At 36.0% G+C, this 25497-nt stretch overlaps 7 protein-coding genes across 9 annotated transcripts; 3 read left to right on the forward strand and 4 right to left on the reverse strand.

The window, feature by feature from the left end:
• Positions 1–5804: 5804 nt before the first annotated feature.
• Positions 5805–6887, reverse strand: LOC103860195 (oleosin 1). Its single transcript, XM_018657508.2, has one exon. It carries the CDS (start codon positions 6618–6620, stop codon positions 6057–6059), a length of 564 nt encoding a protein of 187 aa, XP_018513024.2. The 5' UTR covers positions 6621–6887; the 3' UTR covers positions 5805–6056.
• A 445-nt stretch (positions 6888–7332) lies between these two features.
• LOC103859758 (mavicyanin) lies at positions 7333–8378 on the forward strand. The gene is made up of 2 exons (XM_009137337.3): positions 7333–7771; positions 7861–8378. The coding sequence occupies exons 1-2, from the start codon at positions 7585–7587 to the stop codon at positions 8229–8231; spliced, it is 558 nt and encodes a 185-aa protein (XP_009135585.1). The 5' UTR covers positions 7333–7584; the 3' UTR covers positions 8232–8378.
• Positions 8379–9751: 1373 nt separating this feature from the next.
• LOC103859759 (DEAD-box ATP-dependent RNA helicase 51) lies at positions 9752–13360 on the reverse strand. 3 transcript variants are annotated; one of them, XM_033287178.1, is made up of 14 exons: positions 13214–13360; positions 13109–13116; positions 12584–12973; positions 12317–12502; positions 11990–12175; positions 11608–11691; positions 11375–11416; positions 11222–11290; positions 10834–11133; positions 10705–10743; positions 10501–10605; positions 10356–10424; positions 10130–10255; positions 9752–10038 (listed from the first exon to the last, which is right to left on the reverse strand). In XM_033287178.1, the coding sequence occupies exons 3-14, from the start codon at positions 12929–12931 to the stop codon at positions 9877–9879; spliced, it is 1716 nt and encodes a 571-aa protein (XP_033143069.1). In that variant the 5' UTR covers positions 12932–12973; positions 13109–13116; positions 13214–13360; the 3' UTR covers positions 9752–9876. The 3 variants fall into 3 exon arrangements, with proteins under 3 accessions (XP_033143069.1, XP_009135586.1, XP_009135588.1); XM_009137338.3 differs by lacking the exon at positions 13109–13116 and having other exon boundaries at positions 12584–12963; positions 13214–13359; XM_009137340.3 differs by lacking the exon at positions 13109–13116 and having other exon boundaries at positions 12584–12974; positions 13214–13335.
• A 150-nt stretch (positions 13361–13510) lies between these two features.
• Positions 13511–15936, forward strand: LOC103859761 (protein S-acyltransferase 11). The gene is made up of 4 exons (XM_009137341.3): positions 13511–13963; positions 14486–14708; positions 14793–15091; positions 15180–15936. Exons 1-4 carry the CDS (start codon positions 13946–13948, stop codon positions 15666–15668), a joined length of 1029 nt encoding a protein of 342 aa, XP_009135589.2. The 5' UTR covers positions 13511–13945; the 3' UTR covers positions 15669–15936.
• Positions 15937–16842: 906 nt separating this feature from the next.
• Positions 16843–19043, forward strand: LOC103859763 (uridylate kinase). Its single transcript, XM_009137343.3, has 7 exons — positions 16843–17186; positions 17389–17530; positions 17611–17664; positions 17966–18057; positions 18175–18401; positions 18480–18656; positions 18739–19043. Exons 1-7 carry the CDS (start codon positions 16984–16986, stop codon positions 18846–18848), a joined length of 1005 nt encoding a protein of 334 aa, XP_009135591.1. The 5' UTR covers positions 16843–16983; the 3' UTR covers positions 18849–19043.
• LOC103859762 (protein MKS1) lies at positions 18968–20412 on the reverse strand. The gene has a single exon (XM_009137342.3). The coding sequence runs from the start codon at positions 19743–19745 to the stop codon at positions 19101–19103; it is 645 nt and encodes a 214-aa protein (XP_009135590.1). The 5' UTR covers positions 19746–20412; the 3' UTR covers positions 18968–19100.
• A 189-nt stretch (positions 20413–20601) lies between these two features.
• On the reverse strand, positions 20602–22191 carry LOC103859764 (U-box domain-containing protein 29-like). Its single transcript, XM_033287179.1, has one exon. It carries the CDS (start codon positions 21964–21966, stop codon positions 20692–20694), a length of 1275 nt encoding a protein of 424 aa, XP_033143070.1. The 5' UTR covers positions 21967–22191; the 3' UTR covers positions 20602–20691.
• Between the last annotated feature and the right edge of the window lie 3306 nt (positions 22192–25497).

The following is a 25497-nucleotide window of genomic DNA, read 5'->3' on the forward strand; positions in this document are numbered from 1 at the left end:
GCATTCCTTAAGTGGCTCTAGGTTTATAAGGCCAATCTTAAGTATAATTTTGAACAATTTCTTAAAATACATGGTAAAATGATTCCTCTTCACTACCTTCATGGTGATACTTAGTTTTTGATTGGTGAACAGTGGAATAATAAGAAACATAAAATTCTTTATCTTTTTTTTGTTAAAGACCACTTGCGGATGATCAACTGTATATCGATTTGCTATCAAAACCTGTGTGGTTGAGGTAGTTCTAGTCTTGCCTAGAAATGTTTTATCATCAGTTAACGCAGATCCGAGCAGACCACACTCACCAAGTGGTACGGTATACTTTTACAGACTACACTTGAAATACATATTCATAAAATTCTTTATCATTCTTATAAAATTACATTATTTAGAAAAAAAAAAATTTCCATTCTTTCTTCTTAGAAAATTATAGAAAAAAGTTATTTTTCTCACTAAATCTGAGAAGAAACAATAATTTCTCCTTATTCATATTTTCTTTTCTTTTTCCTATACATTCCTATTGTTTATATAATGGTGTTACCATTTCGATTCAGTTGCCATTTATTCAGAGTTTTTCTTTTCTTTCCAACATATACTGTTTTTCTTTTGAATCAGAAAGTTTCACATCTAAATCCAAAATCTCTTCGGACTCGGGACTTTCCTCACTGATTATCTCCTTTGGACGGCTAGCTAGACAACACGAGTCGATGCGGAAAAGCATGCTTCGATGTGGTTGATTAATATTTATTTTCTCATTTTTATCCCTGCACACAAATTTTGACTTTGAATAAAGTTAGCATTTTTGTAACAAAACACACAGTTTTTTTGTAACAAAACACAGTGTTTTGTAACAAAAATACAGTTCTTCGTTTTTGTAATTTCATCAGTATATTATTCAATTCGATTGTCATGACTTTTTCCCCGGTGCAAACTTACACAATACATAAAGAATTTGAATCTCCACTTAAGATTTGAATATATATATATATACATAATATTAATATTTAATGTCTGCATCTATATATTAAAATTGAATTACACATTGAGATTGTTTGACAATATAAATAGTACTGTTTGCATGGATAGCACTAAGTTAAAAAAAAATAATAGGTTTATACTACTAAAAGATTGGAAGTCTATTACATTATATTAAAAAGTAATGGATCTATGTTACTTGATATATATATTCAAATCAAAATAATAATTTAAAATTGATTTATATCAAAAATTCATTCAAAAATAAATATATATTCAAAATTTGATTTTTACTAACATATTTTCCAATAACTATTATAAAAATATTTTCAATATATATATAAGAAAAATACAATACAAAGTCCAATTTCAAACATCAATTTAAATTATGGTTTTTATATTTCACATTAAATTTTAAAATATAATTTATGTGATTATTTATATGATTGTACGTATAAAATATTATTATTATAAGAAAACTTATTTGATGGTACGTATAAAATACGATTAATTATATGATAATACATATTTTGTAACCTATGATGACACGTATAGGATATATATAATAGTGATTAGGGATGGGCGTTCGGGTTCGTTTTCGGGTCTTTTTAGGATTTCATGTTCATTTCAGATCTTTGAGGATTTGGTTCGGATTTGGATAATCAATTTAAATAGGTTTGGTTTAAATATTTGGATAGAGAATTAATAATTATTTAAGTATTTTTAGAGTTTTGAGTATATTTTAACTATTTAAGATATTTACGTTTGATTATTTGTATATATTTTCAAACATTTAAGCAAACTTAAAAGTACCATATATATTCTGGATGTTTTTATATATATAAAATCTAAAAATAATTAATATATATAAGTATAAATCTATTTTGGATATCCAAAATACTTCGGTTCGAACCGGATTAGATTTCAGTTTTTCAAATACCAAAATTTTGAATAATTTGGATATTTAATCAATTCCGGTTCGGATTTAGTACTACTTATTCGGATTGGGACCGGTTCAATTCTTCGAATTCGAGTTTTTTCCCAACCCTAAATAGTGACATAAAAATCAAATAGCATCATTTAAAAAAAAAAAAACATCCGCACGAACGTGCGGATCAAAATCTAGTTTTCATTATAGTCTTTACCAAAGTTTTTAACATCAATTTGTAAAATATTTACATTTAAATATGAATACAAATAATATTTAATGGTCAATATCTTAACATTTTTTTTTTTGATAAACTATGTATCCGGACTTTTCACTTAGTCCGACTATCCCACCGCGTCCAACCGGAACTGGCGAAGAAAGTTCTGGAGGCTAAACGGAAACCATGTTAAATCTGCTGTGGCCGTGGCTCGAACTCGTGATGGCGGGCACCTCAGCCGAGGTTCCTTTACCACCAGACTACGAGGCCCGGTTTATCTTAACATTTTAATTTGATATAAAATTGACTTGTCCATCTTAAAAATAATACATGAATTTTGAATAACAACACTTACAAATTAAAACGATATCGGCCTTTTCATAGGCACTTATAGAGTATCCAAGTAAAGAAGACATAGATTTTCTCGAAAGAAAACTTTGAGATATTTATAGAAATCGTAATAATACTTGTCACTTATTATTAAACCACTGAACTCTTCTTTTTCAAACTAAAATATAGTAATTGTTGTTAAAAAAAATATATAGTAATTAAATATTCAGATGACAAAATATACAAAAAATAATAAATTCTATTAAAATACTAATTTTATTTGTTTGGAGCAATGAGGTTGCGCCTTCAGCAAGTAGGTGTTTCAAAAGTAAAGATCCGAGGCCCATTATAGACTCAAATAACCTTACTGGCCTAGAATGAATTTTAAATTCATGTGTACAATAACAGATTGATCCAAAAAAAAACAAATTCATGTGTACAGTGGTTTAATGACTTTAGTGTTATTTGGACACATGCTATAAATATTGATTGATAAGATTCAAATTCTTAAAGATTGTGAATATCTATAGATATAGGTCTGGAAAAGTGAGCCAAAGCACACGGATTTTATATCGTCTTCCACGGGGGCAAAGCCACCTTGTACTCTATGGCACCCGTAATATTATTTATGTATCAAAATATGTGAGATAAATGAATTAAGATTTGATAGGTCTGAATGTCTGATGGTAAAACATAGGTTGTGCACCCCCTAACATCTCAACTCTCAGGTTCGATCGTCACTTAATTAAACCTTAGCTTTGATCCTCTCTTAAATCTTAACAACTCAACTTTTGTTATTAATAAATTTCTAGAAATATTAACATTTTTGAAAACAATTGTTATTACTAATTTTTTAAAAATATTAACATTTTTGAAAATAATATGATTCGTTGTTTTAAATGTAAACAATTTCGATGATTTATAATCTCAATTTTTATATAATATAAATTATGTTTTCCTTAAACAAAATTTCTAGCTTCGCCCCTAAGTCTTCTTAGCTGTGGGTAGATCTCATATCAAATGAAACTGACAATCATGCATACTTGCATAGTATAGTCTCGCCTCTTCAGTTTAATTCATTATTCATTCACTGACTATTTGGGTAATATCATTTTTAGATGTGGTTGCGATTTTCTACTTAATTATTATTAGATGTATCACCATATAGTAAATAGTAGAATACAGTGTGTCTCTTCCTATCAGCTGTTATAAATAAAAAAACGAGATGAAACAAACTAAATTATTTTAGCAAAAAAAAAAAAAAACCAAATTAATACCAGAAGGTTTTAAGCAAAACTGTACTAATGAAAAACAACAATAAAATTTGAAAATTCAAATTTATTTTGTGCAATACAGTGATCCAAAATGTGCACTAGGGTCAACTTTTCGTGGAACCATTTAGTGATAAGATTCACATATTTGCAAATTCAGATTACTTTGAATTAATATGTTTTGTTGGAAGTTGACGTCCATGTATTATTTTTAACAGAATAATATATATGGAAAAGTGATATAATTAATAATAGCTTTGAATTATATGTCTTGTTGGAAGAAAACTATCTTTTACGGCGAGACTATTTAAGAGCACGATTATCGGTTAGGTATGGTGGATATCCAAAAGAAAAAAAAAATCATGATATTATAAATTATTTATATTTATAAACCAGGACGAGTTAGTTTGGTGGTATACGGCTTGCGGCTGCAAGTACGATTCCGGGTTCGACTCGCACTGGCCACCGAGGTTTTCACATGGGTTCTTCGGTCCGAGGAGACCAACACGTGGCCTGATCCAAAGCAGTCACCAAAGACTCTAAGCCTGCCATGTGACTAATCTGGACCTACAAAGTGGGGGCCAGTATACTTCTCGTAAATATAAAAAAAAATTATTTATATATTTTAAATTTTTAAAAAATCAAATGAAATTGTAGTTGAAATACATCTGTAAAATTAGTCATAAAGAGTTTTTAAAAGTCCTTGTTCTAGAACTTATCTTAATTTTCTCACTTATTTAAATTGATTTTTTAATTCAATTTTAAAAACCTCATGCATAATTTAGCGATGAAAATTCTCTAAAAATACTAATATTTCAAAAGTTTTTCCCAATATTATATTAATTTAAATTGTTACTATGGTAAAAAGTTTAAGTAAAAATAGTAGACCAACAAGAATGTCAATACATAAAGGAGAAGAGATTGTCTCTCTCTCTTCTCTCTTTCTTTTGCTTTCATCCTTAATCACTTTTTAATTTTATTAATACTATTATAAAAGTTTGGTCAGTTGGTTAAACAGATTTTATCAGATCGGATCTATTAAGATTGTTTTCTTAGGTGTAGGTTTATTAATGTCAGTTTTTCCGATTCCAAATTTTTCAGGAAGAAAATATTTGGATTCATCTAGATTGTGGTTTGGTTTCGGATAGATTTTTTTGGATGAGTGTTGGTTCAAATTATTTTTATGACCGATTAAAATTTTGATTTCTGATGAAATGGTAACTATATTCACTAGTTCGTTGTTGTCTTGTTATCCGGTGGATGACATTCAATATTCATAAATTGCTAGACGGTAACTAAACGCTTTATAGAGAAAACTAGAGTATAAGCGGATTATTCGTGACCTAGGTAAAACCTTAAACGTTTTATAGAAAAAACTAAAGCATAGGCAGATTATTCGGGGCCTAGACCTAGGTAAAACCTAGACGTTATAATTTATTTTTATATATTTTACATTTATATGAGATATTTTAGTTTTTGATTTTTAATTATAAAAGTATCGTGATGAATTACTAACATCACATATTTTATGCATATTATTGTGTAATATTATTACGTTTAGCAAATAAAAATAGTGAAATTTTTGATACAATAAAGGTAAGTTTCCTATAAAATTTAATTCACTCATAACATATTTGCATAGGACTCCGTATTTTTTGTCCGGTAGATTCAATCTAATTTGTTTTGGTCAGAGATTCAATATTACAAAGATACTAAAAATTCGAAGATGGACAATTGTCATGTCCACGAAACGTATAATTAGGGTTGTAAAATCAATTAATAGTTTGTGGGAATACAGAGGCTCTCTAAGTCTGTAACTTCTAAAGTTCTAATTAACTTGAGTTTTCTAAAAATCATATAAATAAACTTCTTTATTGAAAAAACGACACAAGAAGGATGTAACATATTTTTCCCTATCGTAGAAGGATGTAACATGTTCTTCCCTATCGTATGAAAATAAGCAAGATGCTCCTATCAATCTATCATGCATTTATTGTGAAGCGATCCTATGTAGTTATATATACACTCCTGATTCTTTCGATATCTATTATTTAAAATATTACTAATCGAAAGACAGTTGATCATATAAAAAAACTAGAAAGATGTAAAATACTCGCCGACAAAATGAAATATAACATTTCAAGCGACGAACGTGTATGCACCCAAATTAAAATCTTATAAAGCTTGAACATAAACCAAATATAATCTTATTTTTCTTCTAATAAACGTGAAAATAAAACGTAATACTGACATGAAAACGTGTTCACCCTCCATAATCCGAAGCAAGATCGGTTAATACCACATGAACTAGACTATACAGACCGGTTCAGGTCAAGACTCAAGCACCAGGGGCCGCATCTTTAGCCCTACCATGGAAATATCCACCATACTCTCTAGCGTAATCTTTGACGTGAGAGGCCGTGTCATAGATCCGACTACGTGCATAATCCATCTGATCCGATCCAACCGGATGCATGCCCCGGTAATAACGGTACGTCCACGACCCCAAGGCCAACGTTCCAACAAGAAATCCAGCTACCGATAAGAACACACCAACAACGACAAAAACAGGAAGCCAGATCGGGCTCGAGATGATGATTAACGGAAAAAACACTATGAAGCCTATGGCTGATGCGGTGACGGCTATGCCGAGAAGGAAAAGGAGGGTTCCAACAGAGACGAAGAGACCGATGTAACTAAAGAGCTCTGAGGAGGTTGGTGAATGAGATCGGAGAAGGTAGAGAAGCGAAGCGTATGGGCTGTTGCTATCGGTGGTGCCACCCCCACCGTAAATGGGGAGATATTGAGCATCGCCGCTTGAAAATGTTTCCGCCATTTGTAGAGAGTGATTATTGCTTTTGTGTGGGTGACAAGAGAACAAAAAGAGGAAAAGGTAAAACATATGGAGGACAAATTTAGCTTTGAGGTGGCATTCATGCAAGGTTTGCAAACACGTGGAGATTGTGTCTTTGTTTTTAGTTGTCGTAGATCAAAATTTTGGTTTAGATGTGGCTTAGTATTGGTTTGTTTGGCTCGGTTTATTTGCCACAACAAGAACAACAATGTAAAAGACATATAGGATAAAGAGACATATTTTCATTTAATTTTTATTATATGTAAACATAATTATATTTTTGTAGTAGTATTATTTGTAAAAGTAATTTACCGTTGTTTATGAAATTTTTTATTGATAAATATATTTAGTAAGTGTATTGTTACATAATAATTTTGTTTTAAACGTGAAATTTTGTATTAACAAATAATTTTATTAGAATTATATATGATTGACTAAAAGCAAATATATGATAATATTGATTAACATTTTTATACAAATAAGTTTTTGAAGTTATCTTTACTAATCATTGATGGAGTTGAATTAGTTTATGATATTTAAATGTAATTTTCTTATACTATAAATATATTTATAATATTAAAGTATAATAAAAGACATGTTAAATATTTGGAAGGATTTAAAAATGTTAGTAATGGATCCGGATCTATTCGAATGGTTATTGCCTGACTCCAAACTTTTAGAATAAATGTTTTGGACCATGTATATCCATAGAATTTCAAATATGTTTCGGGTTGGATAAAATGCCAAAGACTAGAGCAAACCATGCGTACGAATCCCACAAAATCTGATATTCCCCAACAACTTCACGTCGTGTTGTTTTCACATATTATCTTATTGATTCAAACAAAAGTAAAATACCAAGTCAAACATATACCCGTTAAGTATCCCTCAAGATGTGGACAAGACTAACCAGACGTCGAAGTCTCTCACTCTTTTTAAACTCAAAACCTCACAGCATTCACAAGCAATAACAACAGAGCTCCCTTGATATCAATCCAAAAAATAAAAACAAATGAGTTCCTCAAAGAAGATCACTCTCGTTGTCGTTCTTGTTTCGATTTATATGTTTTCATGTGTTTCAAGCACTGAGTTTGAAGTCGGAGGAGAAGATGGTTGGATGGTACCACAATCTAAGACTCACGGAGATATGTTTAACCATTGGGCTTCACACAACCGGTTTAAAGTTGGCGACACTGTCCGTAAGTGTTTTCTTTCTCTATATGCAGTTTTCATCTTTACATGTATATATGAACTTTTTTTTTGTTGGGATTCTTGATTTTTTGTGAAGGTTTCAACTACACGAAAGACTCAGTGTTAGTGGTGTCAGAAGAAGAGTATAAGAAATGCAAGGCGACTAAACCTCAACTCTATTCGAACAACGAAGACACGGTTTTTAAACTAGACCGTCCTGGTTTGTTTTACTTCATTAGTGGTATCTCCGGCCACTGTGAAAAGGGTCAGAAGATGATCATTAAAGTCATGGAGACTGAGTCTTCACCAGACTCTCCTCCTCCTTCCTCTTCTTCCTCGTCTTCATCTCCATCTCTCCCGACTTCAACTCACAAGAAGAGCAGTGCGTTTAAAACCTCAATCCAGTGCAGCAGTTCTGGCTTTCTTGCCATTGCAGTTCTTGTTGTTTCGATTTTTGGTTTGGCTTAGTCACGGTTGAGCATTTGTTTCATTCATCATTAGGCTGCATCGTTCTTACTTCTTGAGTTGTGACTTTCCAAATAAATACATTGACCGGTCTTGGTTTCAATCAACATGTTTCATTTCTTGTAGCCTTAATTATTTTGTTCTTTTACATTTTCTTATATTTCAACTTCTTATTTTTTGGGCAAATCCCCTATCATTTCTAAGTTTTTATTGACATTTAAAAAAATTCTCAAAATAGTATATACTCCCTCTGTTCCTTATAGATCAATTTTTTAGAAAAAAAATTTGATTTAAAAAAGATACATTTTTTACATTTTCAAGACATTAATTAATGAAAAATTATACTTTTCAAAAAATACAATTGTGTTTAATAAAATTTCATTGGTTAAAAGTTATTGGGAATAATTAATTAAGAAAAACAATGTATTGGAAAATACAATTTTAAATGTTTTTTTAATAAAAGTAAAAAAACTATAACATGAATCTTTTAGGCAAAAAAAAAGAAAATTAATCAATAAAAATGTTAAATCACTCTACATCCTAAACTCTAAGGAGGGCTTATTGAACTGATAATTTGGGAGGATTTCGTCAAATACAAAATTCAAAGGATTTTTATAAAAACTCGGGATTTAAACAAAATTTTAGGAGGTGGTTAAAATGGATTTAGGAGTTTCAGATATGAATAACTTTAAATTTCTTTTATAAATTAACCACAGAAAATCTGGAAACAAACATTTCTATCACGAGTAAACAAAAACTTTAAATATCTTAAGAGACTCATCATCACACTGAATAATACTGCAACATATGAATCATCATCAGATCAAGTAAACAAAATTTTGTTAAAAGAACATAACTGAACCATGTTAAGTGTATATCTAGTAGTGGGTCCAGGAACCGACATGGTGAAAACGTCTGCGACTAGCGTTTATTGACAGTGGTCGGGAATGATGATAGTCAGTGGTGATAGCACAGCTTTATGGGATCACATAGGGTAATAGAACTACATCTAGTCGCATTCGTAATTTTTGACGGATGATAAGATGAAGAGGATGAAATCCCTTTTTTATTTTTGTGAAATACCATCTCATTAGGTGGTATTTGCTCTAACTGAATTTTGACTACAAAATTTTTTTCAGATAATCCAAAATAATTCTTGATAAATATTATTTATGAAATTTCAATTTTCCAATAAGGGGTGATTTAATGGGATTTATACAAATGATAAGTTCAATAACTATGGATTTGTAAAAGGTTTTATAAATACTAAATCCAATAAGGTAAGATTTGCCAAAAACCAGAATTCTTCCAAATACCTAATTCAATAAACCCCTCTAAATCCTAATATACCCTAAATTTTGATTACTCAACTCAAATCTATAAATATAAATTTTTCTTTTTATCCTTCAATAAATATTATTTTAGAAAATTTCGTCAGTGTACTAATTTTTGAACAAAAACTTGGTGATTTTAAGAGTATTTCTTAGTTTTTTTTCTTATATAATAAAAAAAAAGAGCTGCCATAGATTAACCAAATAATTCTTATAACAACCCAAAGATCTGAAGTATTACAAGAAACGCAGTAACGTTACTCTTTAGACAAAACTTGGTGGTAACTAGTAAAACAAAAAGGCAGGTCGAGAACACATCATGCCTCTTTAGGTGTGGACTTGCCTTTGCCATAGGGACTGTAAGGAGAGAAGCCATTGCGGCCTTGCTGATTCCTCGCCTTCCTCACCTTACCAGCTCCGCTTTCTATGTTCAGATGCACTTTTGGCGGCGAAGAGAAGCAGAACGATAGAGCAACCGCCTGTGAACATCCCATTACAAAAAAATATGAAAACCCTTATCATCTTCTAACCTTGCAAGAACCATATAGTTTATTTGTGTGTGAACATTACCTGAAGATCAAGTCGGTGAACATTGAAGATGTCTTTCAAAGAATGCGAGTTGTATGCTGCGATGTAAGCCCGGTACGCTTCCTTGGCTATCTTGTTCAGATTATAGTCGTTGGCAACATACTTCTCCTGCAGGACAAGAGCAATAAACGATGCTCTTATCACAACGCATCCAATTTACAAATGGGAAGTTATTCACACACAAAAAAGACTGAATCAGAACTATTACCAGAGCAGACCGAACATTCAAAAGCTTCTTCTCATTGAACTCAAGCTCTTTCACAGGTACTTTTGCAGCCTGCATGTTAAGAGTACCAACCATTAAAACAAGTTCAAGAACAGTTCAAGAAAAAAAATCCAGAAACTATTCAAACCTTGAGGTAACGAATAAACTGAAGCTCTTCAGGGATCAAGACAAGCAATGCCTTTCCCTTTGCTCCTTCTCCACGGGCTGTTCGACCAACCCTATGGATATACTCCTGAAAAACAGCATCACCAACCAACAATCTAAGGACTAAGATGCACACAAAACAGACATAATGGGATATAGAGAAACCAAACCAAAGTACTTCTCATACCGTTGGCTTGTCTGGAGGATCATACTGTATAATCCAATCCTACATTTAACAAGATCCAGCACAATCTTATTTCATTAAACTATTTGAGTATATAAGAGCGTTAATAATCAATGCTAGAAGAATACGTACCACGGAAGGAATGTCGAGACCACGAGCAGCAACATCAGTACACAGCAAGATACCTTTCTCTGCTTTCATAAAGTCGAAAAAGGTTTTAGTTCTTCGGTTCTGATCCAGCCCTCCATGGATGTCACAGCTCTCGACGTTGATGAGTTTCATGATCTCGGCGTGGAACTGAACCGACTTGCACGTCGAGAAGAAGACCATTATTTTCTTGTTTAGGTTCTTTTTCAAGAAAGAGATTAGAAGGAGAAGCCTTTTCTCGCTCGGAACAACACAGTAGCCTTGCTCCAATCCTTCATTCGTCACCTAAGAGTTTTGGAAACTTAATTAAGTAAAATCTCCATGGCATGCTTCTTAAGATTTTCATTATAAGTGTGTTTCTTTTGATTCATACCTTGCGTCTACCATCATCGACATCAACAAGAACAGGAGACGTCAATGACACCCGGGCAAGATCTTGAACCTGCAATGATTCACCAATCAGTAAGCATAATTAAATAACAGCAAGTAAACTAATAGTGACAATATAGCAGCTAAAGAATAGTACCTTGGAGGTTTGGGTGGCAGAGAATAGTGCGGTTTGCCTAGTCTGCAGAAACATAGTAAGAGCTTTAATCAGAACAAAATCTAAACCATAGTAAAGCCAAACGCTCTGGCACATGATTTGCAATGCTATTTCTCCAGTTGGTTTCAGCTGAAGGGAATAGCAATACCATAGCATGTTGCTTTAGAAGGAATCTTTCATACTGGAAGGTTTGAAGGCACAAAGAGATAATTTACCTTCGGTAAAATCTTTAGAATCTTGTTCATATCTTCCTCAAAATTTTCTTCCAGTATCCTATCAGCTTCATCGATCACAAGGCACTGCAATTTGATGGAACAAATATAAAGATTAAATATCCAGTATTAGTCATATAACTATAAGTACAGTTACAACCCAAGCTAAAAAAAAATATAATCATAAACCAAAGAATCTGTAGTTTTCCCTCTTTTATCCTATCACAAAGGCCGCGGAATGAAGACAGCAATAAGCTTCTGTCTATAGTTCACCTATGGCTCTTCAACTATAACTGTTTGTCCATGTGGATCAACAGTAATAGTATTTTAACTTCTACTAATCAAAAAGAAGACTTGCCAATTAGAAGAATGAAAAGGAGAGTACCTTGAGGTGTTTATAAATGAAACCCTTTGTATGTTGAAGATGGTCAAGAAGACGCCCAGGAGTTGCAATCAGCAAATTAGAACCATTCGCAATACGTTGAGCTTCTGTCCTTCTGTTATTGCCACCAATAACCATGCTGACCGTCAGTGAATGATGCTTGAGTAGCTCCTCCGCCACATTTTTTGTCTGAAAATATCAAAAACAGTACAATGAGTCATCTACATCAAAGATGAGAACAGGATAGGTTTGTTCTACACGGCGCATTGCAAGAGTTACAGGACTCATCTACTCACAATGACAGTAGGGTAGATAAGGAAGGCATTTTACCTGGATAGCAAGTTCTCTAGTGGGGCAAATAACGATGACACCAGTCCCATTACGAGGAGAGAAACGCTCTTTAAAGAGCAGCTCCACAGCCGGTATGAGGAAAGCAAGGGTTTTACCGGAACCAGTCCTGGCAGCACCAAGAACATCTTTCCCTTCCAAAAGGGGAGGAATAGACCCAGCTTGAATCTAAATGATAGCAAATGATTAAGACATTGTTTTGCAAATCATGTCTAAACATCAAAAACAAGGTTCAAGATGTTTACGTACTTGAGTCATGTGCTCAAAGCCCATCGTCTTGATAGCTTCGAAAGTCTGCTCAGACAACTCCAAGGATTCAAAAGTCTCATTAGTCATTATCCCTTTCCCAACAACAACCATCTTCGTCTCTTCTTCTTCTTCCTTTGCTTCCACCTCTTCCTCGGTTTTGTCTCCTCCCTGAGACTTCACTTTCGTAACCTTTTTTTCTTTCTTGTTATGGACTTCATCAGCCTTCTCCTCTACCAAGTGTGTTTCTTCTTCTTCTTCAGCCCTTTGCTGCTCATTCTTCTTCCCACGGTTACGCTTTCTGATCCTCTTCTTCACCTCATCACTGCTCTTCTTCTCCAGCTCAACCATGTCTGAGCTCTAAATCAGAATACTCCAACTCTCTGCAGCAAAACTACCAAACATATAAATGAAAAAAAAAACAACACATTTGAGAGTAATTACAAATATCCGAAAGAGGGTCAGTTCCAAGGTTAATACAAATAAACGAGACCGTAATCGTAATTATTAGTCTAAAAAAACCGTGAATTTAGATTCTAAAAATCGAAGCTTTAGGATTGTAAACCAAACCAAGGTGGGTGAAGATTGTAATAGCTCGTGTATTACAATAGAACAAGAAAAGTTTGTACTTACATGTAGAAACGAAAGCAGTCCAAGGATTCGCCAGCCAAGAGAAACTCGAGAGAGAGAGATATCAGAGTGTCAAGGCGGCGCAGAGACAAGACAAGGTTTAGGGTTTAAACGAGTCTTGTAATAACTTGTAACAAGTTCTGTTTTGGGCTGTATTAGAATAATGATTTTTAATCCGGTATAATATTATAAAGAATTCACAATATAAGGACTAAAAAAGAAACTAAAATATTGGGAGGGCCTTTAAATGCAAAAGTAAATTTCATTTTCTTCGCCGCTGCGATCATCAGACGTCTTCTCCTTCTCCCTTTGATTCCGATCAAAATTTCACGGTGGGTGTCTGCCGTCGCTAACGGTGCCATTCGTTAACGGTAGATTGCTCTATAGAGTTATATAGAGAGAAGGAATTTGAGTTTCTCATTTTCATCGGTGGATGTAAAGATGGTCAACCCTAAACGCATGTGAAGAATCTGATGCCTTGTATCGATCTTCAAGCAATCTCGGATTGATAAAACTGAGAAAACCCCAACAACAATCTATCAGATCTTTGTGGAAAGGTCGTAGCTTTAAGGGAGGAGGAGCTGATGGTTCTGATCTGCGAATCAACAACGTTGAACCTAGCCTATGATTAGAGATTTCGAATATTCTCTTGCGCCTTGGGTTTCTATAAAGAGCAGATTTTGAGTTTGTGATTCTCAGCTTTTGCTAATCTTCTGATCGATCTCTGAGGAAGCCATGGAAGAATCTTCCCAGGTTAGTGCATTCTCTTCAAGATCTCAACTTCTGATGCCTGAGGGTGTGGATACATTCTTGAAACTAGTTTTACTACCCGTTTAGGAGATCAAGATGCTCATAGTTTTGCTTTGGAATTAGCTTATGAATGTCAGGAGAATCTTGTAAACTAGTTTCAGAGTATATATAATTGGAAAATATAGGACAAAGAGTTCAGACTTCATCCAAAATGGCATTATATATGTGATGCAAATCCTTCATATCTGAGCTAAGGGACTCGCTTCAATAATGGGATCAATATTTAGTAGAGATATGTTCAGGTAACATTATAGAGTTTAGGCAATCATGGAGCTGGGATGTCTTGGTAGTAGTTCTAGTGTTTGTGTGTGTTTACACGTTTGATACGCTAGTTACTGCATCTGCTACTGATGTTTAGGTGACCATTGCATAGTGGGACTGTTCTCTTGCGTAGGTTTTAAAGAGCGAAGTGAGAAATAGCGTTAGGCACTGAAAATATAACTGTTTCTTTGTTTTTTTCTCCAGGGTAGTTTTGTTACGACCATAAACGAAGAGTATGAAACAATTTGCTGGGGCTGTGGACTAAACCTTGTTCTTCCCTCATACGCACCTGTTTTTAAGTGTGGCTGGTGTGGTGCAATCACCAATCAGAATCCCGTCAGACTTGAAACCAGAAACTTTGGGTTGAGACGCTTCCGTGACCGCTGTTTTGTCGTTATTCTTGCTGTCTTTATGCTCTTTGTCATATGTAAGTTCCTCATCTAAGTAGTCCAAGAGAAATCATATTTGCCATACTCCTGTTCTATATACTCATTTTGGAAAGAAACTGCAGGTGGTGGGATTTGGGCAGCGTTTCCGGTCGTGTTTTCGATCAGCTTGGCTTGTGGGATTTTCCATTCCGTTACAGCAGTGTCTCTGGCGATATCAACACTATCAACATTCATCCTTGTTGCTTTTAAGTGCGCCGGGAAACCAATAGATATTGTTTTTGGAACCCACCCTGGAGTAGGAAGCGGCGCACTTAACAACTATACCTTTTGTCACCACTGCTCCAAACCAAAGTCGCCTAGAACCCATCACTGTCGCACCTGTGGCATGTGTGTCCTCGACATGGATCACCATTGTCCCTTTGTAGGTCCCATGGCTTCACATAGAGTACTTGGTTCCTTAACATGTGTCCTAAGGCTTATGACTCTCTCTCCATGTGTTGTATTTGCAGATTGGTAACTGTGTTGGTGCGGGCAATCACAAAAACTTCATCGCCTTCCTTATCTCAGCGGTCATAAGCACAATCTACGCTGCGGTTATGTGTGTATACACCTTGATTCACATCTTGCCACCCCTGGAAAACCAAGCAGTGTATGCATCCGACATGGCACATGCTAATAGTTTGTCTGTTCTGAGAGTGGTGAAGAACATCACGCTTGCTTACATAGCCAACGCTATCTTCGTCTCTGTACGAGGCCTTGTTCTAGTATACCTCTTTGTGGCGAGTTTTTCAGTGGCGATTGGGCTGAGTGTTTTGCTGTGGCAACAGCTTAGCTATATCTATGAAGGCAAGACTTACTTGAGCCATTTGAGTTCTCAGGGAAGTGAGGAAGATGGTGAAAAGAGCTGCGGGAATCTTTTAAAGTTTTTTGGATGTCCGCCTTTGATTGAAAGGTACTTGCCGACTATAAGGAACTTGAGGAAGAGACATAAGACATGAGAAGAGAATGGTGAGCGCAAGATGTCCCCCCTCCTGCAACATTTGGAGCTTGTTTTTGGTCATTATACATTAATCATACTTGGAGCTAACAGGTAATGAAGATGAGCAAAGTTTGTATCTCGTTTGTGAAAACTCATGTTCATAGAAGATGGTTGGTACATTTTGTTTCAAGATTGTAAAATTTTGCTTCCCTGACATGCCTTGAATTCAATAATAACAGTATCCGTGGAGTCTCTGGGAAAAGTGTTTTCTTTCATCTATTTAGTTTTATTGATCCAAAGAAGTATGAACAAAGGGGATAACAAACAAATCAACATTGTCACAAAGAGATTAGATCTCTGAGATTTGGTCTAACTTTCCATATCACTATGTCCGAGAAAGAGAAGTGGAAGATTCTGAATGCAAGGGCATCTGCAATGCTTGTGTAAGATGTGGTATGGCCTGTCCATTTCCAAGAAACTTTGCTATAGTTGCTGAGATGTTGCTGATCTGATCGATTTGTTCCCCGGCACTGTGTTTTGGACCGGAACAAGTTTCTACACCATGGAATGATGGTTATCTTGATAAGCTTTTCCTGTGTCCTGGTCTTGTGTCTGTCTTAAGAAACTGAAACAGAACACTTTACTGTACTGTACACTGTTTTCATCAAAGTCACACTTTAATTGTAGCTTAACACTTGTACTTTTTTTCCATTTATCATTTTTTCCTTTTTTATGCAAGTTATGATGATTAGTGAGACATACTAAAAGCTTTCCATATTACGCAAACATTAACGACTCTATTACATAATAATTCTCAGAATAAATGTGGAAAGAGACACTCATGGAGATATTAATAGACACAAAAATAAAATTTGTATTAAATAATAAAAATATAACATTAAATATGGTGAATTCTTTGTTTTTAGACAATTTTCTTAAATATCTATTTTTAAGTTTTTGTCACCAAAATAATCTAATAAAAGAAGACCAAAATAACCTCTTTAATTTTGAAATTTTTAGTTTTTATTTTTTTAAATTTGAAACTTCATCCTCAAAACCTAAGTCATTTTTTTAAATGAAAGCTAATTTTGTAAAAGTAAACTAAAAAGACAAGGAAATTTTCTTGTTTTTTTTTCTTAATTATTTTATTACTATATAGAAAACAAAATCAAAATATGTTCAACTGAGAGAACACGACAAGTTTGATTAGTTAATGACATTCGAACCAGACCTTATCTTCGCAAACTCAAACCTCTCCTCCTTGCCGGCGACGCTTCTCTACTGATAAATCATCAGCATCATCTCAATTTTCTTTATCTTTGCCCTCTCCGTCAATGTCGATTCCCTTGCCCCTCACTTCTTACTCGCCAATCTCAACTTCTTCTTCTTCTATTTCCCGAACCTCTTTCGTCCCTCTCGCCCCTCGCCATCGTAATCTCTTCTCCGATCAGAATGTAACTAGGCGTGTGCTTATCAGCTGCTCTTCTTCTTCTTCCTCGAACAATGGCTCAACTCCAGAACCCAAGAATAATGGAAGGTATCATTAACCTTCAGTTGTTAACCTTTATGCCCACATGGTGTTTGTGGAAATTCCTCAGTGATGACACTTTTGGCTATAGGGTTTAGGATTTGGCTAAAACGTATTGCAAACTTCTTTTTTTTTTTGCTGGGTTGAAGTAAATCTTAACACTTTTGGCTTCTCTTGTTAATTTGTTTGTGCCATCATCTGTAATTTTCAGTGGGTTAAACGGCCAGTCATCGTTTCCTGGAATGCCTTCGTTCGATGGAGCATCTAACCCACCGCTTAAATGGAGAAGGGTTTTGCTTAAAGTCAGTGGTGAAGCTCTTGCTGGAGACGAGCAACAGAATATTGACCCAAAGGTTTTTGTGGTTGCAATAAACCTCCTTGTTTATGCTTTCTTTTCCAGAAGCCTGATCCAGTTTCTCACTGATTTAACTAGGTTACTATGTCCATTGCGAGAGAAGTTGCAGCTGTGACTCGGCTTGGCATTGAGGTTATTCTCCAACATTTTTTTTATTCTTCTTGTGATGGGTTTCTATAACCATGGATTTAGCGTTTCTTTGTGGTTAGGCATTAAGCTTTGAGCTCTTTCCTAGACAAATTGATTGACAAAATGCAAGTTTAGTACGTGAAGAAGTTACAAACTGTGTTGAAATAACTAATTACTTCACTTCAGATTTACAAGAGTTATGAGCTTAAGTCATAAGACAGAGAGATCTATGCTTTAAACATACGTTAAGGATGATGATGAGTCCCCTAAACTCTGTATTGATCTTCTTACGATTTTACAACAGGTTGCGATCGTTGTTGGAGGAGGAAACATCTTTCGTGGATCCACCTGGGCTGGCTGCAGTGGCCTTGATCGCTCCTCTGCTGATTATATCGGGTATCAAATCCACTCTTGACTTCTTGTGCCACACGAGTCTTCTCTATCAGAGTGTTCTTGTTCGTCTTACTATCTGTCTTTTTTTTGGTCTCATTGGTTCATCTATCATTTTGACAGGATGATGGCAACTGTGATGAATGCAATATTCCTTCAAGCGACAATGGAGAGCATCGGCATCCCAACACGTGTCCAAACCGCTTTCCGAATGTCGGAAGTTGCAGAGCCTTACATTAGAAGACGAGCAATTAGACATCTAGAGAAAGGCAGGGTTGTTATATTCGCAGCCGGGACAGGCAATCCATTCTTCACAACTGATACTGCAGCGGCTCTTCGTTGTGCTGAGAGTAAGTTTAAAAAAAAAAAAGATAGCTTCTGTGTTATAGTTTTCTCCAATTATTTTATTAAACGCTTTTTTCCCACAGTTAACGCAGAAGTAGTACTAAAAGCAACGAACGTTGATGGAGTCTTTGACGATGATCCTAAAAGAAACCCAAACGCTCGCCTCCACGAATCACTAACGTACCAAGAAGTAACCTCAAAGGATCTCTCTGTGATGGATATGACTGCTATCACTTTATGCCAAGAAAACAACATCCCAGGTTTGCTTTTTTAAAACACTCTCTCTCAAAACTTACATATGATCATCTAAAATGCCAACAAGAATGTTTCTTTTGGTCACAGTTGTGGTTTTCAATCTGTCTGAGCCTGGAAACATTGCGAAAGCAATCAAAGGAGAAAGAGTTGGCACATTGATTGGAGGAACTTGGAACTCTATTGTTACTGCCACATGAAGAATCTTCTTCCTTAATATGGTAACTTAGGTCAGGAGAATCTTACAACTCCTATATATATATAGCTTGCAGAAACCTCTTTACTTCCTAGGAACGTTATCTGTCTGAAAAGTTTTGGAAGTTAAATGAGATGTTATATAATATATAGTTTACATTACAAATACACAAAACTCATTTAAAACCCCTTTGGACTAATTTTTGGATAATGTCAAGTTAATAAAATTACATAAAATGTAAAAAAAAACTAATAATCTATTCTCGATCCCAAATGTGACTGAAGAAATCAGCAAAAGTTGGTGACGCTGCCAAACTAGCATAACCAGGGCTCATTAATCCTGCCGGCGAAAATAATCCCGGCGGTAACGCCGGCGAGAACAACCCACCTAGGTGAAACATCGGAGAGAAAATTCCGGCAGGAACGGTCGGTAACATAGCCGGAGACGGCGAGAGTATTCCCGGCGCATAGCCACTTAACTCAGCTGCTTCTTCCATAGCCGTCGAGATTTCCACCGGTTCCTTTCCTCCTCTCGGGCTAGCATTCTCCGTCGCGGCCAGTCTCGCCGCCGGTGATACATCTCCGTCGTTTCTTGATTCGAGGAAGACCTCGGAGGAGATCCCGGTGAGACGCTGGACGACGTTCATGAAATCGGAGGTTGTGGTGTGCACGACTTTCGGCGAGACGGCGTAGATAACCACCGGCTCTCGAGGAGCGTACGGTTGAGCTTGGTCGCGGTGATGCTGAGGAGGTGGAGCAGGGTGCCTGGGAGGTTTCTTGATTTTGTGAGAGTCTTTGTTGACGCTTAGAGGTGAAGGACGAGGGCCACAGATCTGAAGCTGACGTTTTGGAGTCTGTTGATCGGAAGGATTACCGCCGGCGAAGTGCTCCCACGGATCCATTAAAAGCTTGGGGAGAGCTTCTCTCGTTCACTACTTTTTGTTGCAAGGATCCAACTTGTTTCTTCTCTGTGTTTGGTCTGAGAAATTGAATGGATGTTTTGACGACGAGTATATTGACCAAAACATCAACACACAAAGTTATTTTTGTTTTCTGAGACCGATTAGTTTGACTTTCAAAATGTTGACTTTTTGTTTCCATCGTCTGGACGTTTATAAGCACATGCTCAATTTAGGAAATTTAAAATTTGTCAAAAATATGTTATAGCTAAAAATGTGTGATTCTCTACTTAGATTCTTAGAATATGCAAAATAATCATAATGTTCAATCATTAATTTATTTTCAGGAATACAATGAAAGAAAATAATTTGTGTATTGTATTGTATAGACACCATTCTTATCTCAAATGAATAAAAGTCTGTGTATAAAGTATAAACTATAAACACATACTTTTAACCTGTCGGAAATTTCTTACCATGTTTGATTGGGTTATTTTGTAAACACGTAACTGTTGTGATTGGTCAATTTTGGTGACTTTTTGTTGTTTCGGTTATTGATGATCCAAAAATTAGTAAATCCGGTTATTCGATTCAACTTGGAAGCCATTTAGAAATGGGTCTAAAGCCCGAATATTGCATCCAGTTAAGCCCAACCAAATTGTTAATTGTTAATCCAGATCAATCCAGTTTAAACAAATGGCGTTAGAAAATCCAGGATTGGATCAATCCAAAATTTAGTTGGGCTTTATCCTCCTGCTAACAAAAAAAAAAACTTTACCAATCGAATGTTGAAAGAATACCATTTCAAGCATACGATATCTATTAACCATTTTACTGTTAGATATCTGAACACATAAGATACACATTAGCAAAACTGATCACACTAGCAAAAACAATTCTCATGATTTACAATATTTACGTTCAAAATAGTATATAACATTTATAAAAATCAAAACGGCGTAATATGAGTCGTGTTCGTCTCGTAAGCAGACAAAACAGAAGCAGATGTATTCACCTTCAAAACCTTTATCAAATCCTTCGCCATCTGTCTCACCACCGGCGAGCAGCTGCTCTGAATCACCACTAAAAGCTTCGTCACGCCGTTACATCTCACCACCGTCTCCTCCGCCCTCTTATCCTCCCTGAACACGTAGCACAAACACCACAAAATCGTCACGGCGTGCTCCGTCGCAGTCGCCGAAACTTTCAACAGCTTCCTCACCACTCCTTCCACGCACCTCCCTCCGTCTCCGCCGCAAATCTCCGACCTACCTTCTCGGTTTGACGACAGTGTCTCCAACAGTTTCAGCGACTTCTCCGTCACGGCGACGCTCGTTGTCTCCGTGAGGAGAATGTCTTTGATCTTCGTGATCGTTTTCTCAGCTACTAGCTTCGATCTCACTCGTTTCGAGGCTGAGATCGTGATTAAAAATGATAAACTCGCTTCCATCAAGGAAGGATCCGTCTCGGAGCTGATTGATTTGATCAGCTCCGGTACGATCCCGTCACGTTCTGAGATGATCACTTTTGACTTTTGGTCAAACGAGATCATCTCCAAGACCCTAACGGACTCGATTTTCGTCTCCAGATTCCCGCGCTGAATCGCGAGGAGAAGCGCCGTTAAGCAACCGCCAACGTCCGTTAACATCAGCTTCGATAACCGTTCACGATCTCTCTCCTTCCCTCCCTTGATGATAGTATCTAAAATCATAATCGCCAGAAGACCTAGCTTGATCTTCGCCGTCGCGCGTGTGCCGCCGTCCACGGTGGCGATGATGTGGACCAGCATTGCCGCAAAATCCTTTCTCTTCCAGAGAAACTCTCTGTTCGCCTCAGAGTCTTTCGCGAACCGAACGATTCTCGAGAGATTCTCCAGACGTATCTCGTCGTCCTTCTCGAGAGACAGTCTCGTCAAAGACTTATTCACTTCCTCCACCGTTAAAATCCCTCGAGGCGGGGAGACACCGGCGCGGCGGCCGACGGAATCGGACCAGGCTTTGATAAGCCGTTGAAGAGTGAGGTTAGGGACGAACTCTTTTGTCCGGAGAATCTGCATAGTGGCGGGACAAGTGTTGTTGCCACCGTCGAGCCACCTCTGGATACTTGCACGGTCGTAGGTAACGCCCGTGCAGAGACTAACGGGAGATCTCATCACGTCGAGAGATATAGGACACCGGAACAAGCTAGGCACCGTAATGTACGTCTCTGTTTCATCTCTCCCCATTGGTTTAGAGACAAACGATGATGATGGTGTTGGTAAGTGAAAGGTGTGGAAGGAAGTGAGGAGAGGTGGTTTTAAAGACAGAGTCAAACGCACGCTTGCGTCACCGTTTTGAACTTAAAAACATATTCTTTCGTAATAATATTCAAAGACATGACGGTTTCATATGATATACTATAGTAGAGTGTATATAAAACGTTAACGAGGTGGAAAATTCAACTGACAAGTAAGCCATCTATAGTATTTTATTTAATACGAAACAATTGAGATGTTCAGCTAATTTCTTTGGTATTGGGTCAAAAACTCAAAGTTTGTCTTGCTCGGTCAAATGTTGTTGTAACCGGTGGTAGATCAGCGTTTTGATGGGAGCATTGACCAACGGTGCGACTTTTACACACGTGTGAGTTAGGAGGCCAGAAGTGTGTGGATGGATAATAGTGGGTCCTATATTTGTGCATGAGGGCCTGGTCTGGTCTGAACTTGTCAAGAGAACGATGCACATGGACTTGGTCCATATCTGTCTTCTTCTTATTACATCAATTTTTATGAAATTAAAAGAGTATTTATCAGACACCAAACAATCATTACAAAGCATTGTGTTGACGAAGAGCAGAGCAATGTGAAAGATGACACTGGTGGCCATGGCGAATAATATACTTAATTTGTGTTAATGATATCAATTAACAAATTGTGTTGTGGCTTCCACTGCGGATAATAGAAAAATATGGTTTTATTATTCGAGCGAAAGTGTTTGATGCCGGGAGAAAAGCAAAAGCGTATTTTTTTGTGGGTTGTGTCATCTTCTGGTCAATATAATGTTTGTTAGATCATTTAACGTGAGCAACAACGTATATAAATTAGAAAAGTATTCGAATATCCATAACACTATAGTTGTCTAGTATAGTATATGGTTAGACTGTCTAATGAAGCTGTATAATTGACTAGCAAATTAGAAGATATATAACTATTGGTTACTCTTTTTATATTTGTAAGATTGATTATTTTTTAAAGAATTTTATACATAAATAAAAAACAATCAATAATTGTCAACTAAGTTTAGGGGTTTAAGTTCAATGAATTTGAGTTTGGTCCTTTTGTTTAGGGTGCATTTTTCTTTAATGTTTGTTTAGTAGCTCTCCCTTAATCTTGATCCACATTTTTTTTTGGATCAAAATCTTGATCGACATTTGTTTTTTTTTGGCATGGATAACTAATCGATGATCTATATAATTTCTTACTTTCAAAGCAGGGTGACCGAAAGTTGCCTAATAGAGAAATCTAACTTAAAAAAAGTTCGCCCTAAGTGAAACTCTCCTGGGTTCAGTCCCCAATGTACCGCCTCCATGGATCTCTGCAACTTCATCACGGTTGCGCAGCCTTCCCTCATATGAAGCAGCTAACCCTTCATATGGCTCCGTTGGTGATTTCGTCTTCTCTGTCGTGGTTCCGTCCTCCGCCTCCTCCGTCGCAGTTCCGTCCTCCTCCCGACCCGCCGCCCTGTACGTCTCCTTCTGTACTGCCAGAACCGCCTTTTGAAACTCTCTCTCCGTCAGAACCGCCGCTTGAAGCTCTCTCCCCGTCAGAACCGCCGCTTGAAGCTCTCTCTCCGCCAGAACCACCACCTGAAACTCTCTGTCCGCCAAAACCACCAGATCCTCCTGACGCACCTTTCACTCTCGTGTTTCTTCTGCTCCTTGACACATCCTGCGCCTTTTCTCAACCGGTTTCAAAAGCTCCAGATCTGGAATCTTTTTTTTTGAATATGGTTTTTGTGTTCTGTGATGAGGTTGCTTCTCTTGTGTATGTTGGTGATACAAGCTTTGTCTCCAAATATTGGTATCCTGCAGATTGTAGTGTGGTTCTTTGCTGGTGTTATCTCATACATTCTGCTCGCCCGTTGAGTATGATTGTCATTGTATCCATTGAATCAACAATGGGTTGGTCGATCCCCATCATCATCTCGATCTCTCTTCCTCGTCCATTTATCCAGGTTTTATCAGAAAGATTCTCTAAATTAATGCTGGATGATGAGCTAATATCTTTGGTTTGGTATTTTGGACTCTCTCGTGGTCCCTTTACTGCAGTATGCAGTTTCTTTACTGCAGTATGCAGTTCCATCTTTGTGATACTCAAGTCCTTTCAGTTGTGGCAGTTTAATGGATTGATGCATTACATATCCATTAATTGTCTGGCTTCCTCCGTTATGGAGTTTGTTCCTCTCCCAATTTCATTATCTACTTTATGTGGTTTTGTTGCAAGGGAGTGTAATGTTGAAGATTAGAGATACTTCTAACACTGAAGTTCTAATCAAAGGCTTTATAGCCATGTTGAATATTGTTGATTGTGCACTTGTTGCTGCTTCAATCTTGGGAATTATATCATTGATTGTGGTCTCTAATTTCCAAGGCATCGTCTCACTTTACAGTTTGATGGTCGTTGAGAATAGAGGATTTCTCGACTTCATTAGTTGTTTAAGCGTTTTGTATGCCCTTATCCTTCTATGTTATATTTGCTTCTTTGTATTAGTTGTTTGTTTAGCCTATGTGGCTTTGTTTTCATGTTTCATGAACACTTTCTCCATTCGTGGAGAGTAAGCATTTATAAAATTTCAGTTTGACCAAAAAAAAAAAAGAGAAATCTAACTTAGGTGCGGCTTACGAGTCATTTACTTTTAGTAATTTGTGTGAATAAGTTTCCCGTAGCTAGGTCAAATTTTGATTAAACTTAATTAGCATAAATAAACAGAGAATATCACGAGTAATCGCCATTTAAAAGAGCGTAAGATTTACCGAACTTTTACTAGAACTCGACAGAGTACCGGTACCCTTTGAAAGTATAGCATGTCCGTGTTTTTATAATTATGAATGGTAGCTAAGTACAGTATCATTTAATTTAGAAAAAAAATTATCAGTTTAATTATTCTAGAATCGTTATAGTACCAGACGAATGAATTGAGTATATTCTAACTCGTGAGCATATAATTAAACTTGATAATTTGCGTATTTAGGGTAAAGTTGTACCGGATGAAAGTTAAAATATAATGATGCGAATGTGCATCATTGTCTACAATTAGCAATTATGGCAGATCGGTAAAAATCTGCGCCAATTTCTATGATCTCAGCTTTAATAAATTAACTTAGTAATCATCTCCTTCATTTCATGATTTTCATCCATTATTGTTCTTGGTAGACAATGATTTTCGTTTGCCCTTATATGCAAGGAACCTTCATTTTTTTTTTCTCTTTGCAAAATTTGCAAATAAATGTACTCGGGGAATGGGTTTCTCATTAATTAAAATTGTATTGCTATAGAAATCTACAATGGCGAAATGGGTAAAAAAGCAATCACTTCATTCCTCAAAAATAATACTCCTTCCATTTTAAATATTTGACGTTTGAGAAATTTTTTTTTGTTACACGACTTTTCAATTTTTTTATGGAAAGTTTATTAATAATTAAATATTAATGTTCTATATGAACATTGAATAATGATATTATGTTTTCTTTTGGTCAAAGAACAATGATATTATATATT

The sequence above is a fragment of the Brassica rapa genome, chromosome A03 (genome assembly GCF_000309985.2).
Source record: "Brassica rapa cultivar Chiifu-401-42 chromosome A03, CAAS_Brap_v3.01, whole genome shotgun sequence".
NCBI lineage: Eukaryota > Viridiplantae > Streptophyta > Magnoliopsida > Brassicales > Brassicaceae > Brassica > Brassica rapa.